Source organism: Microcaecilia unicolor, chromosome 10 (assembly GCF_901765095.1).
Source record: "Microcaecilia unicolor chromosome 10, aMicUni1.1, whole genome shotgun sequence".
NCBI lineage: Eukaryota > Metazoa > Chordata > Amphibia > Gymnophiona > Siphonopidae > Microcaecilia > Microcaecilia unicolor.
In genome coordinates, this window is record NC_044040.1 from 181,225,044 (window position 1) to 181,240,178 (window position 15,135).

At 41.3% G+C, this 15,135-nt stretch overlaps 1 protein-coding gene across 1 annotated transcript in view; it reads left to right on the forward strand.

The window, feature by feature from the left end:
* The window catches only part of LOC115478360 (mediator of RNA polymerase II transcription subunit 12-like protein), a 122,070-nt gene that overhangs the window by 56,423 nt on the left and 50,512 nt on the right, over positions 1-15,135 (forward strand). The window contains exons 9-10 of the mRNA XM_030215662.1: positions 2,912-3,011; positions 4,886-5,022. Of these exons, the coding sequence (XP_030071522.1) occupies positions 2,912-3,011; positions 4,886-5,022 (237 nt within the window). The remainder of the gene's footprint in view (positions 1-2,911; positions 3,012-4,885; positions 5,023-15,135) is intronic.

A 15,135-nucleotide genomic window follows, 5' to 3' on the forward strand; every position in this document is an offset into this window, starting at 1 on the left:
TACACTCTGTTTTCTATCTTTTAACCAGTTTTTAATCCACAATAGAACACTACCTCCTATCCCATGACTCTCCAATTTCTTCTGGAGTCTTTCATGAGGTACTTTGTCAACGCCTTCTGAAAATCCAGATACACAATATCAACTGGCTCACCTTTATCCATGTTTATTCACCCCTTCAAAAAAATGTAGTAGATTGGTGAGATAGGATTTCCCTTCACTAAATCTATGTTGACTTTGTCTCATCCATGCTTTTGAATATGCTCTGTAATTTTGTTGTTAATAATAGTCTCTACCATTTTGCCCGGCACAGACATCAAACTCTCACCAGTCTATAATTTCCCGGATCTCCTCTGGAACCTTTTTTAAAAATTGGCGTTACATTGACCACCCTCCAATCTTCCGGTACCACGCTCGATTTTTAAGGATAAATTACATATTACTAACAATAGCTTCGCAAGCTCATTTTTCAGTTCTATCAGTACTCTGGGATGAATACCATCCGGTCCAGGAGATTTGCTACTCTTCAGTTTGTAGAACTGCCCCATTACATCCTCCAGGTTTACAGAGAATTCATTAAGTTTCTGTGACTCGTCAGCTTCGAATACCATTTCTGGCACCGGTATCCCACCCAAATTTTCCTCGGTGAAGACCGAAGCAAAGAATTCATTTAATCTCTCCGCTATGGCTTTGTCTTCCCTGATCGCCCCTTTTACTCCTCGGTCATCTAGCAGTCCAACCGATTCTTTTGCCAGCTTCCTGCTTTTAATATACCTAAAAATATTTTTACTATGTATTTTTGCCTCCAACGCAATCTTTTTTTCGAAGTCCCTCTTAGCCTTCCTTATCAGTGCTTTGCATTTGACTTGACATTCCTTATGCTGTTTCTTATTATTTTCAGTCTGTTCCTTCTTCCATTTTCTGAAGGATTTTCTTTTAGCTCTAATAGCTTCCTTCACCTCACTTTTTAACCACGCCGGCTGTCGTTTGGTCTTCCGTCTTCCTTTTTTAATATGCGGAATATATTTGGCCTAGGCTTCCAGGATGGTGTTTTTGAACAGCAATCACGCCTGATATAAGTTTTGACCCTCACAGTCGCTCCTCTATGTTTTCTTTTCACTGATCTTCTCATTTTATCAGAGTCTCCTTTTTTAAAGTTAAACGCTAAAGTATTGATTTCCTATGTATACTTACTTTAAAGCTAATATCAAATCCGATCATATTATCACTGTTATCAAGCGGCCCCAGCACCATTACCTCCCGCACCAGATCATGCACTCCACTAAGGACTAGGTCTAGAATTTTTCCTTCTCTCATCGGCTCCTGTACCAGCTTCTCCATAAAGCAGTCCTTGATTTCATCAAGGAAGTTTACCTCCCTAGCGTGCCCCGATGTTACATTTACCCAGTCAATATTGGAGTAATTGAAATCACCCATTATTATTGTGTTGCCCAGTTTGTTTGTGTCCCTAATTTCCTTTAACATTTCTGCATCCGTCTGTTCATCCTGGCCAGGCGGACGGTAGTACACTTCTATCCTTTTCTCCTTTACACATGGAATTTCAATCCACAGTGATTCCAAGAAGTGTTTTGTTTCCTGTAGAATTTTCAATCTATTTGATTCAAGGCTCTCGTTAATATACAATGCTACCCCTCCACCAATTCGACCCACCCTATCACTACGATATAATTTGTACCCCGGTATGACAGTGTCCCACTGATTATCCTCCTTCCACCAGGTCTCAGAGATGCCTATTATCAAATTTTTCATTTAGTGCAATATATTCTAACTCTCCCATCTTATTTCTTAGGCTCCTGGCATTCGCATATAGACATTTCAAAGTATGTTTGTTGTTCCTATTTACATGATGCTTAGTACTTGACAGTATTAATTTGTAATCTTTTGTCTGATTTTTATTTTTTATTTAAGGTCACCTGATCTACTACGGTCTCTTTTGCAACCTCACTATCAGGATACCCTATCTTCCCTGTTTTAGTGATATCTTTGAAAGATACCTTATCCCGAACCATGCGCTTTTGAGCGACTGTCGGCCTTCCCACCGTTTCTAGTTTAAAAGCTGCTCTATCTCCTTTTTAAATGCCGATGCCAGCAGCCTGGTCCCAAGTTGGTTAAGGTGGAGCCCATCCTTTCAGAATATGCTCCCCCTTCCCCAGAATGTTGCCCAGTTCCTAACAAATCTAAAACCCTCCTCCCTGCACCATTGTTTCATCCACGCATTGAGACTCCGGAGCTCTGCCTGTCTCTTGGGCATTTAAAGTTGTATCTGATATTTTTGTGTTTGACGGAATTTTGCTAGACTCCATATATTTGTTATACCACGATTCTAGGATAGCTTTGGCTGTATAATAACTTAGGGCCCCTATTATAAAGCTGCAGTAAAAGAGACCCTGTGGTAGCGTTGGCACGTGGATTTGCCACATGCAGATGGTGCTTTTACTGCAGCGTGTAAAAGGCAAAAAAGGGAAATGGCTGTGCTGTAAGTGCACACTTGTCGTGTGGCCATTTCCGGAAGGCAATAAGGGCTCCCGTGGTAACTAGGCAGTGCATGGTGCCACCCAGTTACCACTGTGTAAGCCTCCGGTGCAAAAAGAAAATATATTTTCTGTCATGCCAAAAATGGTGCGTGCTGGAGGCAGTGCTACCGCCGGCTCCTGTGGTAGGCTGGCAGTAGTGCCGGATTGTCATGCGCCAACACTGTGGTAGCTCTACTTCGGCGTTGTTAAAGGGCCCATTGAATGGCCAAAATTATCCTTTTAAGTGCCTGAGATTTAACAAAAAAAAAAGGTTTTGGGGTTGGTATTTCTTCTGATGATATAATTGCTTTTCCTTGTATGTAACTAAAGAGTTTTAACTTTTTTTATTTTTATTTTTTAATAATTTATGTAATTTCAAGGTTCGTGGAAAGATTTATGAGGTGGAACAGCAAATAAAACAAAGAGGGCAGGCCGTGGAAGTGCGATGGTCTTTTGATAAATGCCAGGAGACAACTGCAGGTAAAGACAGTAAAAATGTAAAGCAAATGTATCGGTGGCAGTTTTCTTTCCTGTTGATTTTAAGCAAGCTTGAAAGCCTCTCTTGGTCTAATCAGTGCAGCTTAAATTCTCTTTTCAGGTAACCTCTCAAAAGTGTTTTAATGGAAGAAGACTTTTTTTTTTGTGCTGGTAGTAATTCTGTTGTGTATACTTGAGGGAGAGGATGACACTTTTCCTTTTTTCACCTTGTGTTGGTATAGGAATTCCTTGGAAGATAATTTTGCTAACCACTGACCAGTCAATATTCAGCAGGCAATAGTTGGCGTTTTTTAAAACGCTGACTGTAGCTGGCTAAGTTGCACTTTGATATTTGATACTGGGTCATGTCTGGACACAGGCGTTAAAAATCTAGGCCTGACTGGAATTATGTATGTCCCGGCTGAATGTCAACTGGGACCTGCATAAGTAGATCTCAGTTCCCCCCTCCTGCTGATTTTTCAATCCCTTTCTCAAACTCATGCCATAGATCAGGACCTCCCCTCCCCCACGAGCCTACTGTATGATCCTCATAGTCAAGTGGAGTAGCCTGGGCAGCCATCAGTAAAATGACTGCTCATGGAGGGTAAGGGACAGCATGTGAGTGGGAAAAAGAGTAGGAAGGAGGACATAGGAGTAGAAAGGACAAAATGCAGGTGAGTAGGATTTAAGGTAGGATCAAGGCATACACCAATATCGCAAGATATCACCGGAAATACAGTAGAACATGCCAGCACACTCTTGAGTCCCAAAAGACAGCCACGGCTGCATTTGAGTACTATTTATAGCAGGTGAAAAACTTGGCGTGGATCTTTGGCGTCATCAGCATCTGTGCCATTTGTGGAATATGCTTTCCCCATGGAAATTCTAGGAATGCCCACACTTCCCATTCTCCATATCCTTTTTTTGGGGGGCACGTAAAACTGCCCTCAATTGCCAAGTAATGCACTGAAGTTAGCTCCTTGGCCTTTTATAGAATCATGCTTAGCGGTTTTGGTGCCTAAATTGCCGATTTTCGCCTTAGGCGCCTGTCTTTTATAGAATTAGGGGGTAGTGCCTAAATGCTATAGCACCCAACTCCAATGGGGGCATGCATGTGCGTGGGTCGGGGAGTCTTGCAGTTGGGCGCTTAAGTTATAGAGTACTATCACATGCACAACTGCCAATATTTAGTCATGCGCATTTACACCAGCCAGTGAGTTGGCGTGTTTGCACCTAAAGTTAGGCGCGTAAAGGCCAACACGCTAGTATTCTAGAACAGCAATTATGCACATAATTGCTATTATAGATTTGGTGCTTCTCCAGATGAGCTTTCTTGAATTGACACCATAGTATTGGGATAGGCTGGGGCCAGAGCCACAAGTTTTCTAGATAGCGGTACTGAATGTCAACTATACCTGTATAACTTCTAGCAGTCACCTTGTTCTGGATATTCAGCACCAGTATCTGAGTATGGCCTGACACTGAATATCTGGTTATAAATTTAAATGTGGCAGTTGATGCTTGAAGTAAACAGAGGGATTGATCCCAGTTTGGAAAAATTAACCACAGAGAAAGTAGGTGCAGATCTTGGCAGGTAATTTTTTTTCCTTCTGCAATAATGAAAGCAAACCTACCCACATAGTTTGCTTTTGTTTATTGTGGCCAGACCGGGAGGATTTGTCAGACCACAGGTAGCTTGACCATTACTTTTGTTTTTGTCACTGTATACCAGGCTCTTAAGCATTTTCTTCCAATGAATTTGGGGAAATTTTTATTTTTAAATATTAAACCATGTTCATACTGATTGTGTTTTATTTGCACGATGTTCAAAGAATTTTCTGTGGCTGTTTGGGGTAACTGGATCTCACTTCTTCTAGGTGTTACTATCAGTAGAGTTTTGCACACATTGGAAGTCTTGGATCGACACTGCTTTGACAGATCGGATTCCAGCAATTCGATGGAGACGCTGTATCACAAGATTTTCTGGCCAAACCAAACTAAGGATAGCCAGGAGGTAATGAATGCACAGATGACAGAGGCAGCAGGGACCATTTATTTTGGTAACAATATTTTCCTCTGATATTCAGGTCCTCGCCTTTTCCCACCTTTTGCTTTATCTACTGCAGTTATTCACACAATGGCAGCCACTAGTGGGCACTGTTATTAAAGTATACACCACTATGGCAATGTTGAAGTATCATTGTGGCATATGCACAGGCTCAAACATTCAGGCATTGATAAATGTTTTAATATGGTCATCATGCTGGTAACTGTTTCTAGCTGTGGGGGAAGTCTATCTTTTAAGTCGTACCAATTGCAGGAACCCTTGTGTTTTTCTATATTTCCTTTCCACTTATGCTTAAACAGTAGGTGGATCGTACGTTTGATAGTAATTTAAAAACATGACAACATAAATACGGTGGCCTTGTACTGGTAGGTCATAGGCATTTTTCAGAGCCTAATTGTGTATTCTAAATGTCTTAGCAGGATGCACAGTTTGCCTAGCCGGCTGCCTAATTAAGCTTGAGGTCAGATCTTTTCTCCCAGTACACAATGAAATTCTTAATTTGGGACCAGGGCTCTGGATTTGATTATCACACATATACCATGTGCTCTTTTTTCAATAATGCAGACTACACTGTGGGATGTACTCTGACCCAAACAGCATTTACTGAAATTCTTTGTCACTTAGGGGCCCTGTGGTTGCCTGAGCAAGCGGAAAGCTTGGACTCATAAACTACAGACAGCGGGTAGTGAAAAGGTCAAAAGGAAAGCTTTATTTCTGTACAAGGGAAAAATAAGCAGGCTTGTTTCTCCGCACGTTCTGCATTATCAAAAAAAGTCTCTCAAATACAATCCTTGTACTTTGCCCCAGTAGGTTTCATACTTCACCATGCACTGTTTTCCCTCATGAATCAGGGCCCCTTAGCTTGTCGCAGACACAACTCTCTCAGGTTGAACAGCCACTTCTCAGAGCCTCTTAACTTAGGTTCCAAGGAATTTATGCTGCCATACTAGAACCTCTTCACACACTCAGGGTAACAACGTCCACTGAAAACCACTCCACTTCCCCAGACCTTTCCCAGGTACTATAGCGAACAGGATATTCTGGAAGGATCATTGCCCTCAGGACCTTCCCTTCCAAAGACCTCTTGCCTAAGAGTCTCAACCTGAGAAGCCTCTTGCTTTGGGATCTCTCTGAACTGTTCTGGCTCAGGGAATTTAACCACCTCTTTGACTGAGCCCCACCCCTCTGACATGACAGGTTTAGCGCTACCCTACTGTAAGGTGGCTAAACTGCAACCTCAGTGAAGGAGTGTTCCTAGGGACACCTGACGCCATACTAGAGAGTTGCATGGGGACAGAAATCTTACCCATCCCCACCTTTCCCTGCTGGAATCTTACCCATCCTCAGTGGAATCTTACCTATCCCCTCAAGAATTTAACCTGTCCCAAACTGTCTCTACCCATTCCCGCAAGAATTTAACCCATCCCCATCCATCTCCACAAGAATTTATGGTTCATAAAAGAAAATTCCGGTTAGCTGTCTCAGCCTGTCTCTGGATTTGAGCAACAGCACTTCAGGCAAGGAAGGAATGGATTTTGGAACTTGGAATACTCTGGTGCGCACATGTAAGATTTGTCTCTGATTCACTGGCACTGTAGGCTGAGAGATCGCCACGTGCATGCGCCAGAAGGTCAGGTGACATCTGATGCTCGTGCCTGTGTCAGAGCTGAGGTCTGCGCATCAGCCCGGGAGCAAAGAGGATTAATAGTAACATAGTGACAGTCCATCCAATCTGCTCAGTAGTCACACTCAATATCAATTCATGATTAAATCAACGAGTACGATATTATGTACTCGATTATGTCCTAGAAACACCAAAGAAAGACCATAGACTATAGAAGTCTGTCCGCCCTATCCTTATGTTCCGACTGCTGGAGTTGCCGTCGAAGCACGCTCCAGTCTTTTCTCCTTCTCATTTATGGGACACAGACCGTAAAAGTCTGTCTAGCACTGTCCTCATGTTCCAGCCACTGAAGTTGCTGTCTAAGCCCTTTCCACTCTATCCTAAACCAGTTTGCCATATATGAGACACAGGCCATACAAGTCTGCCCGGTATCGGCCCTAGTTCATCACAGCCAAAGTCGCCATCTAAGCGTCACTTGACACATCCATACACATGCAGCCATTTAAGGTTAGATTTTTTTATAACTTTCATTTTTTATTTAGAGATCCTCTGTGTTCATCCCTTTCCTTTTTGAATTCCGTCATCATTTGTGTCTTTACCACCTCATAAACGGAAGACTTTCCGCATTTGTGCTGTTAAAGCAAGTAGGAGGAGACAGCACTCAAAGAACTTGATGCTCGGTAGATGAGAGGCTGGTGCAGGTGCAGCTTACACTTCCATAGGAATCCCACAGGAATTGCTTCCATCCCCATGGGAACCCCGCAGAACTGCTTCCATCCCCATGGGAACCCCGCAGAACTACTTCCATCCCCATGGGAATCCCGCAGAACCGCTTCCATCCCCACGGGAACCCCACAGAACCGCTTCCATCCCCACGGGAACCCCACGAACCCCATTCCCATGCAGGTCTCTATCCCATACCACTCACTCCCTCGCAGGTCCTTTTGTTAAAGCTTAGTGCGTGCTAATAGACATTAGTATGTGGTAAATGCTGTGTGTCCTATTATACCTATGGGCCACATGGCTCTTAGTGCATGCTAATGTCTGTTAGCAGATAGTAAGCTTTAGTAAAAGGGCCTTTAATTTCTTAGAACAGTAGCAGCAGAGGATGTTTTAGTGCACAGCTCCCAAACTTATTTACATTATCACTTCTCTTAGCTTCATAAAACCCTGCTTTCTTTCACTGTCCTGATTGTGAAAACTTGGTAAAGGTTCTGTTTCTCCCTTAATTTCAAGCACATTCAACATTTTGTTTATTTTATTTATTTATTAGGATTTATTTACCGCCTTTTTGAAGGAATTCACTCAAGGCAGTGTACAGTAAGAATAGGTCAATCATGAGCAATAGACAATTACAGCAGTAAAAATATTAAAAAACAATACAAAGTATGGCATAGTATACTACTTACAACGTCAACACAGTACGTAATAGATCATAATTGATAGCGAATGGTAAAGCAAAGTTGTAACATATAGATAGGTAAGAAAGTAGGAAGAGTTAGAAAGTAAGGTGATTGATTTAAAGAAAGTTGCACATGAGGTCAGAGAAATGGTTAAATATTATCTCAGCTAGGGTAGAAGTGGATAAACATGTCCTGCTGCAGTATATGCAGCCTGAGTTACTCCTTGTGTGTACACAACGAGTTAGTTACTTCTTCCATTAAAAGCCTGGTTGAAGAGCCAAGCCAAACATATCTGTCAGCAGAAAAAAAAAAGTTTAGGCCCCCTTTTACTGCGCTGACAGACTTCGTACGCTAAGTGCCACATGGCTCATAGGTATAAAATAGGATGTGCAGCACTTAGGGGTCCTTTTACAAAATGGCAGTAAGCCCAACGCAGGTTTACCGCATGCTATTCTGGAACTACCGCCGGCTCAACATGGGCGCAGGCGGCAGTTTTAGCCCCAGCATGTGCCATTTTCTGCGCTAGGGAAAATCGGCCCATGCTTTTTTAGTGCAGCTCTAACCTGGCGGTAATTGGACAGCACCGCACGCTACTTGATTACTGTCAGGTTAGCGCGGGAGCCCTTACCTTCAGCTCAGTGGGTGGCGGTAAATTCTCCCCCCGCATGGCCACAAGGTGAAAGCAATCTTACCACATGGCCGTGGCTATTTTCAGCCTTTTTTTTTTAACCTGCTGTAGCAAAAACAACCCCCCACTTAGTGCACACTAATATTCATTTTTGCATGCTAAGCTTTAGGAAAAGGGCCACCTTAGAATCCAATTGGAACACACTCAAAATTGTGGGGGTCTCTTCAGGCATTGAAAAAGTGAACAGATGGAGCAGATCAGATAATAAAAACTTTATTCAGCACTGTAGATCTCACATTATACAGATAGCCCAATGTGGATCACATTTCGCCCTGGCAACAGGTTGCATCAGTGGCAACTATTGCATATTATGAGTTATTTATTATTTTGTTTTAAATTAAACAAAAACCAAAAATCTGTAATATGAGTAAAAACATATTTACAAAGAATCAGTCACATAAAAGAACAGCAAAAAGTTCAAACCAATTAAAAAGAAAATATGTTATAAATATCTAAAAATTATAAACAGCAACTATACAACAAACTAAGGGCGCTGTTTGCTAAGCTGCGTTGTAGGCGCACTAACATTTTTAGCGCACTCTAAAAATTAGCGCACGCTAACACTAGAAACACCCATAGGAATATATGGGTGTCTCTAGCATAAGCAGGCACTAAATTTTAGCATGCGCCAAAAACGATAACACGCTTTGGTAAACAGGGCCCCAAATAAACAACAAATAATTGTTTAGTCTTGAACTATAGCAACCCAGTAAGAACAATTTTTTAAAAAACAAATCTCATAGAGTCAATATTATGAATAAACAGAGTAAGTAAATTAACATACAAATTATATAAGGGTAACATTAAATCATATTATTAACGTAAGTAAACGGAGACCAAACTAAATTCACCAAGTAACACTCCAGAATGGCATACAGGTGGCAGCATCCCCTCAGTAATCACAGAAAATTATGGATAGTCTTCAAGGAACATGCTTTTATACACATCCTCTTTTAGGGTCAAAGAATAAAAGTTAAAGAACAAACATAAATAAATAAAAACTAAAAACTGACCCCCTCCACCTTATTCTGTATAGCGTGCCTAGAGATCTGCATCAAAATCTAGGAGTATTCTATAATTCATGTAACTTAATTGGCTTAACAGGCTAATCAGTGTTGATAATAGTGCTTTACAAGCAATAATGACCACTAATTGGCAATAATTAGAATTTACGCACACAACTCAGTAAGCGTATTCTGTAATGAATTGCGCCTAAATTCTAATGCGCGCAGTTCCAAAGGGGCATAGCTATGAGTGGGGAAATGAGCGTTTTGTGGGTGACCCAAAATTTACACGTACGGTTATAGAATATGACCTAGTGGATGTAAATCTACGTGCAGGTATTTGGGCCACATTTTTGCTGGCCTAAATGGATGCACATTGTTTTAGGCGCTAGAATTTCCGCCTAAATGTATTCTGTATACCGTGCCTAAATCTAGGTGCCACTTAAATAGCCTGTGCTTAGGTGGACATCTTTACTGTGCGGATTTTTTAGGTGCCATATATAGAATCTTGCCCTGAATGTATATCAGAACAAAATAGGCATAAATAAAAAAAATGTTTAAAAGAAAAAATAATCAATAAAAGACTACAGGAAATGACTCACAAGACCAACAACTTTATTGGTCAAACTTAAACATTTGAAACTACAAAAAGAACACTAGCTAACTAGCATAGCCCAACTAAAATGTATAAAGATCGCATTGAAATTCACTTAAAAACAACCAAAAAATGCTGAAATGCGACATGTTCCACACTGGACACGTGTTAATCACCTGCACATGGGTTTCAACGATGTCACTTACAATACACCTCAATAGAAGGGGCACCACATAGCATTTTAAGGTATTCTTTGCATGTAAGCAAATAGAGAAATCGCTGAGAAAAAAAAGAATAACAAAAGCAATAATATAAACCAACTAAAAGAAAGTATAAAAGCATGTTAAAAATATATTTACTCACTAAAATAACGTTAGTCAACAAAAAACAATTCCATAAAATCATAAAACCCTTAAAGAGGGGATAGGGTTAATAATAGATAACCAACCGCGATATTGTTATTAAAAATAAAAATAAATCACATCCATAGAAATAATAAATACGTATACATACATAATGTAAAAACCACTGTAAGAAAAGTAACACAGTAAATTATAATTACAGGAAAAAGGGAAATCAATATCTTGATTAAGACCATGGGGATTAGTGTACAATATCTAAAAATTAACCGTTGTTCAATCTGGAGTAAAACCAATATCTCCCCACTTCAAGGAATAGATGGTTTTGAGGTAACTAAAAATTTATAATCTTCAAAACAATGATGTGTTTCTACTGAATGTTCCACTAGAGGTTTATCCATCACTTTTCTACGGATTGCACTTCTATGCTCAATTAGCCTCTTGTTAAGAGGTCTCCTAGTTTTTCCCAATATAAATCATATTACAGAGACCAAGTGCCAATTAAGCTACCTTCTCTGTCCTACAGTTTGAGAAATGTCTCAGTTCATAGCGTTTATTTGTTTTAGGATGACAAGAATATTTAGTTTTACGATTCATGCTACAAATCGAGCAACTCCCATAAGGAAAATGTCCGTGTAAACTATTTCTCAATAATAGTTTTGGTTGTGGGAATGCAGAAGGAGCTAATAGATTCCTCCAGATTGTGATTCCTTTTATAAGCAATTAGGAGATCTTTACTACTGAATGCATCAATACCTCTGTATTATGTGCCAATGTTTTTAAAGAATGGCAACAATATCTTTTGATAAATGATTGAAATCGTGTATACACACAATTCTGTTTTCTCTTTCCTTATTTTTCTTCTGCAATAGCTTCTTCTTCTCTAAATCCACTGTCCTTGAAAAACATTTTGAAACATGCTTGTTAGGATAGCCTCTTTCTAAAAAAAAAGTCTCTTCATGTCTAAACTTTTCGATAAAGTCATTAGTGGAACATAACCTTTTCAACCTTAAAAATTGGGTATATAGTAAGTTGTCTTTCAAGGCTCTACTATGACATCTAGTGTAATGTAGAAACGTATTTACATCTGTTGGTTTCGTATATATACTGGTTAAAAAATTCTAATATTAATTTTAATCAAGATATCTAAATAAGGGATCTCCTTTCTATCAAAACTCATCTGAAACTTTAAGTTAAGGTTTATGAAATGCTTGCAACTCATCCACAGTTCTTTTCCAAATTATAAAAATGTAATCAATATATCTCTTCCAAATAAACAACTGCTCTTTAAAAGCATTGTCGGATAAAAATTTCTCTTCAAAACTAGATATGTATAAATTGATGCTGCCATAGATGCACCCTTGGCTGTGCCCTTGATTTTCTTATAAAATTTACTTTGGAATGTAAAACAATTTTCTTTCAGGTCTATACTAGCCAATTCAACAATGTAATCAGTAGGGATTCTGTTATGTAGCTCACATGTCCTTAAACATTCCTTAATGATTTCCAGGAGAGGGATCTAATCCTGTTCAGGAGGGAGGGGACAAAGCCCATATTACTGGACATTGGATAATCTAGAAAATCGCAGAACCGAAGGTTGGATAACCGCGACTCTACTGTACTTACAACAGCTGCTGTTTTTTCTCTCTTCAGTACCAGAATATGCTTTCTTAGGAATAAGATTGAACCCTGGAGGAAAGGAGGAACAGGGGTGATATGATACAGACGTTCAAATACTTGAAAGGTATTAATCCGCAAAACAATTCTTTTCCGGAGATGGGAAGGCGGTAGAACGAGAGGACATGAAATGAGATTGAAGGGGGGCAGACTCAAAAAAGATGTCAGGAAGTATTTTTTCATGGAGAGGGTGGTGGATGCTTGGAATGCTCTCCCGCGGGAGGTGGTGGAGATGAAAACGGTAACGGAATTCAAACATGCGTGGGATGTGCATAAAGGAATCCTGTGCAGTAGGAATGGATCTTCAGAAGCTTAGCCAAAATTGGGTGGTGGAGCAGGTGGGGGAAGAGAGGTAGGTAGTTGGGAGGCGAGGATAGTGGAGGGCAGACTTATACGGTCTGTGCCAGAGCCGGAGATGGGAGGCGGGACTGGTGGTTGGGAGGCGGGAAATACTGCTGGGCAGACTTGTACGGGCTGTGCCCTGAAAAAGGCAGGTACAAATCAAGGTAAGGTATACACATATGAGTTTATCTTGTTGGGCAGACTGGATGGACCGTGCAGGTCTTTTTCTGCCGTCATCTACTATGTTACTATGTAACATCTGATCGATCAGAAAGTGAGGACAACATATCAAAATTGCAGAACGAATGAGAACAAAAATATCCTAATGGCAAAGATCTATAGGCACATTGAGCTAGGGTGACCTCAGTCAGCCTGAAAAGACATCTTTCTCCCTCTTGGTTCCATCTGCGTAAGAAAGACAAAAATCGTAACATAGCAGCTGGTGGGAGATAAAGAGCAATTGGCTCATCTGGTCTGCTTATTTATTTTGATGTACAATGCTAAGAATATATCCCAGCTGCCAGTTGTAGCAACTTAACTATTTATAGGACAGACCTTATTCAAGTTAATTTGTGTTATTTTCTTTTCTTTATTTTTAATACTTTACCATTCTTAGTAAATTAGCATACAGGTTTCCATACTTAATCCAACATCTCACCCCTGCTGCCAGTGTTTTACCACTAAGCATTTTTTTTTAGTACTTTAAGACGTTTTTGACAACATAGCAAAGTACTGCTGGTATCCAGTTGTTTCTTCAGTGTACTAGCCTCAAATACATTAACCATTGATACAGATGTTTTTAGATAATACCATCCCCAGATGTCCCCCCTTACCAGACACAAAATCTGCTTCTCAGTTCTCCCTGCCTCTGTCATCATCTCCTCCCTTGTACATCCTCTCTATCTGCCCTCTTTCAGTCTTCACATTGGAAGAAAGAGGTTCCCTGTCTTCATCAAATTTATTTAACTTTATAACACATAGTTGTTCATTTCTCCATCAACACCATCACATCCAATCTTGATTTCCATTGAATTATTCCCGGGGCTTCCTTTATTTTACCAACAATCATGCTATTTCACATCTCGCCACTCCACTAAGCTTTCTAATAATCCAAATAGCTGTGACAGCGAATGAGGCTGTTGCCTGGATATCTAGCCAGCCTGGGTACCTGTCATCTTGCTGGATGGCAGCCAGCCACCACTTGCCATCTGACATTGACCTAATTAGCCTGCTAGTTCCAACCCAGCCACTCTAGGATCTGTGATGTTGCTAGATTGTGCTTGATTTCTCTTATTTTTTTTCTTGTCACCTTTCTGGATGGTATACAGGCACCAGCACCTTGCAGGCATTGATCAGGTTGCTTTCTGGTGAGCTTTACCCTGCTGACTTCAATATGGATATCTTTTGACCTGTAGTACTGGTAGACCATGCTTTCTTTGTCTTGCCTTATCTTGTGGTCACCCCTTCCTTTGCATCTATTTTCAAGGCAACAAATTCTTTCCAATTTTGCAACCTCCAAACCTTGTTCCTACTACTATTCTCCTGTCTGTAGCAGGCGAGCTTGAATTTTGTCATGGTGCTGGTTCATCTGTTTCCCTCAGTGGCATAGCAAGGGGGGGGGGGCGGGTGGCCGGTCCGCCCCGGGTGTCAGCTCGCGGGGGGGGGGGGGGTGTGTGCTCCCTGCCAGCTCCCCCCCCGGGTGCAGCACGATGACCCCCCCCCCCCCCGACCAGTGCCTATCCTCCTCAGCTCCCTCCGGCTCCAACCAGCTCCCGCACCCACCTTTAAAGAAATTTCGGAATCCGTGGAGAGGCGAGGTGCAGTGCCTCGCGCCTGCATGTAAAAGAAGCGTGGATCCTCATCGGGCCTTCCCTCACGCTGTTTGTCCCGCCTTCCGCTGACGCAACTTCCTATTTCCGCAAGGGCAGGACAGACAGCGTGAGGGAAGGCCCGATGAGGATCCACGCTTCTTTTACATGCAGGCGCGAGGTGCTGCACCTCGCCTCTTCATGGCTTCCGAAATTTTTTTTAAAGGTAGGGTGCTGATGAGGGTAGGCACTGGGTCGGGGGGGGGGGGTGTTGATGCACCGAGGGGGAGTGTCATCGTGCTGCACCCGGGGGGGGGGGGGGTGCAACGGCGAACCGCCCCAGGTGGCAGCCCTCCTTGCTACGCCACTGGTTTCCCTGTTAGTATTAAAAAAAAAGTATTTTCTCACATTTCTTCTGAACCCTTCTCTCTTCCTCTTCAACTTTGTCCTTGTCCTTAAGCACAGCCCAAATTAAACTTTGGTCTGAAAATCAGTAGTATGTTAAGGGGCTCGTTTTCAAAGCACTTGTAGTAATCTATGGAATTTTGTAAACGTGTTT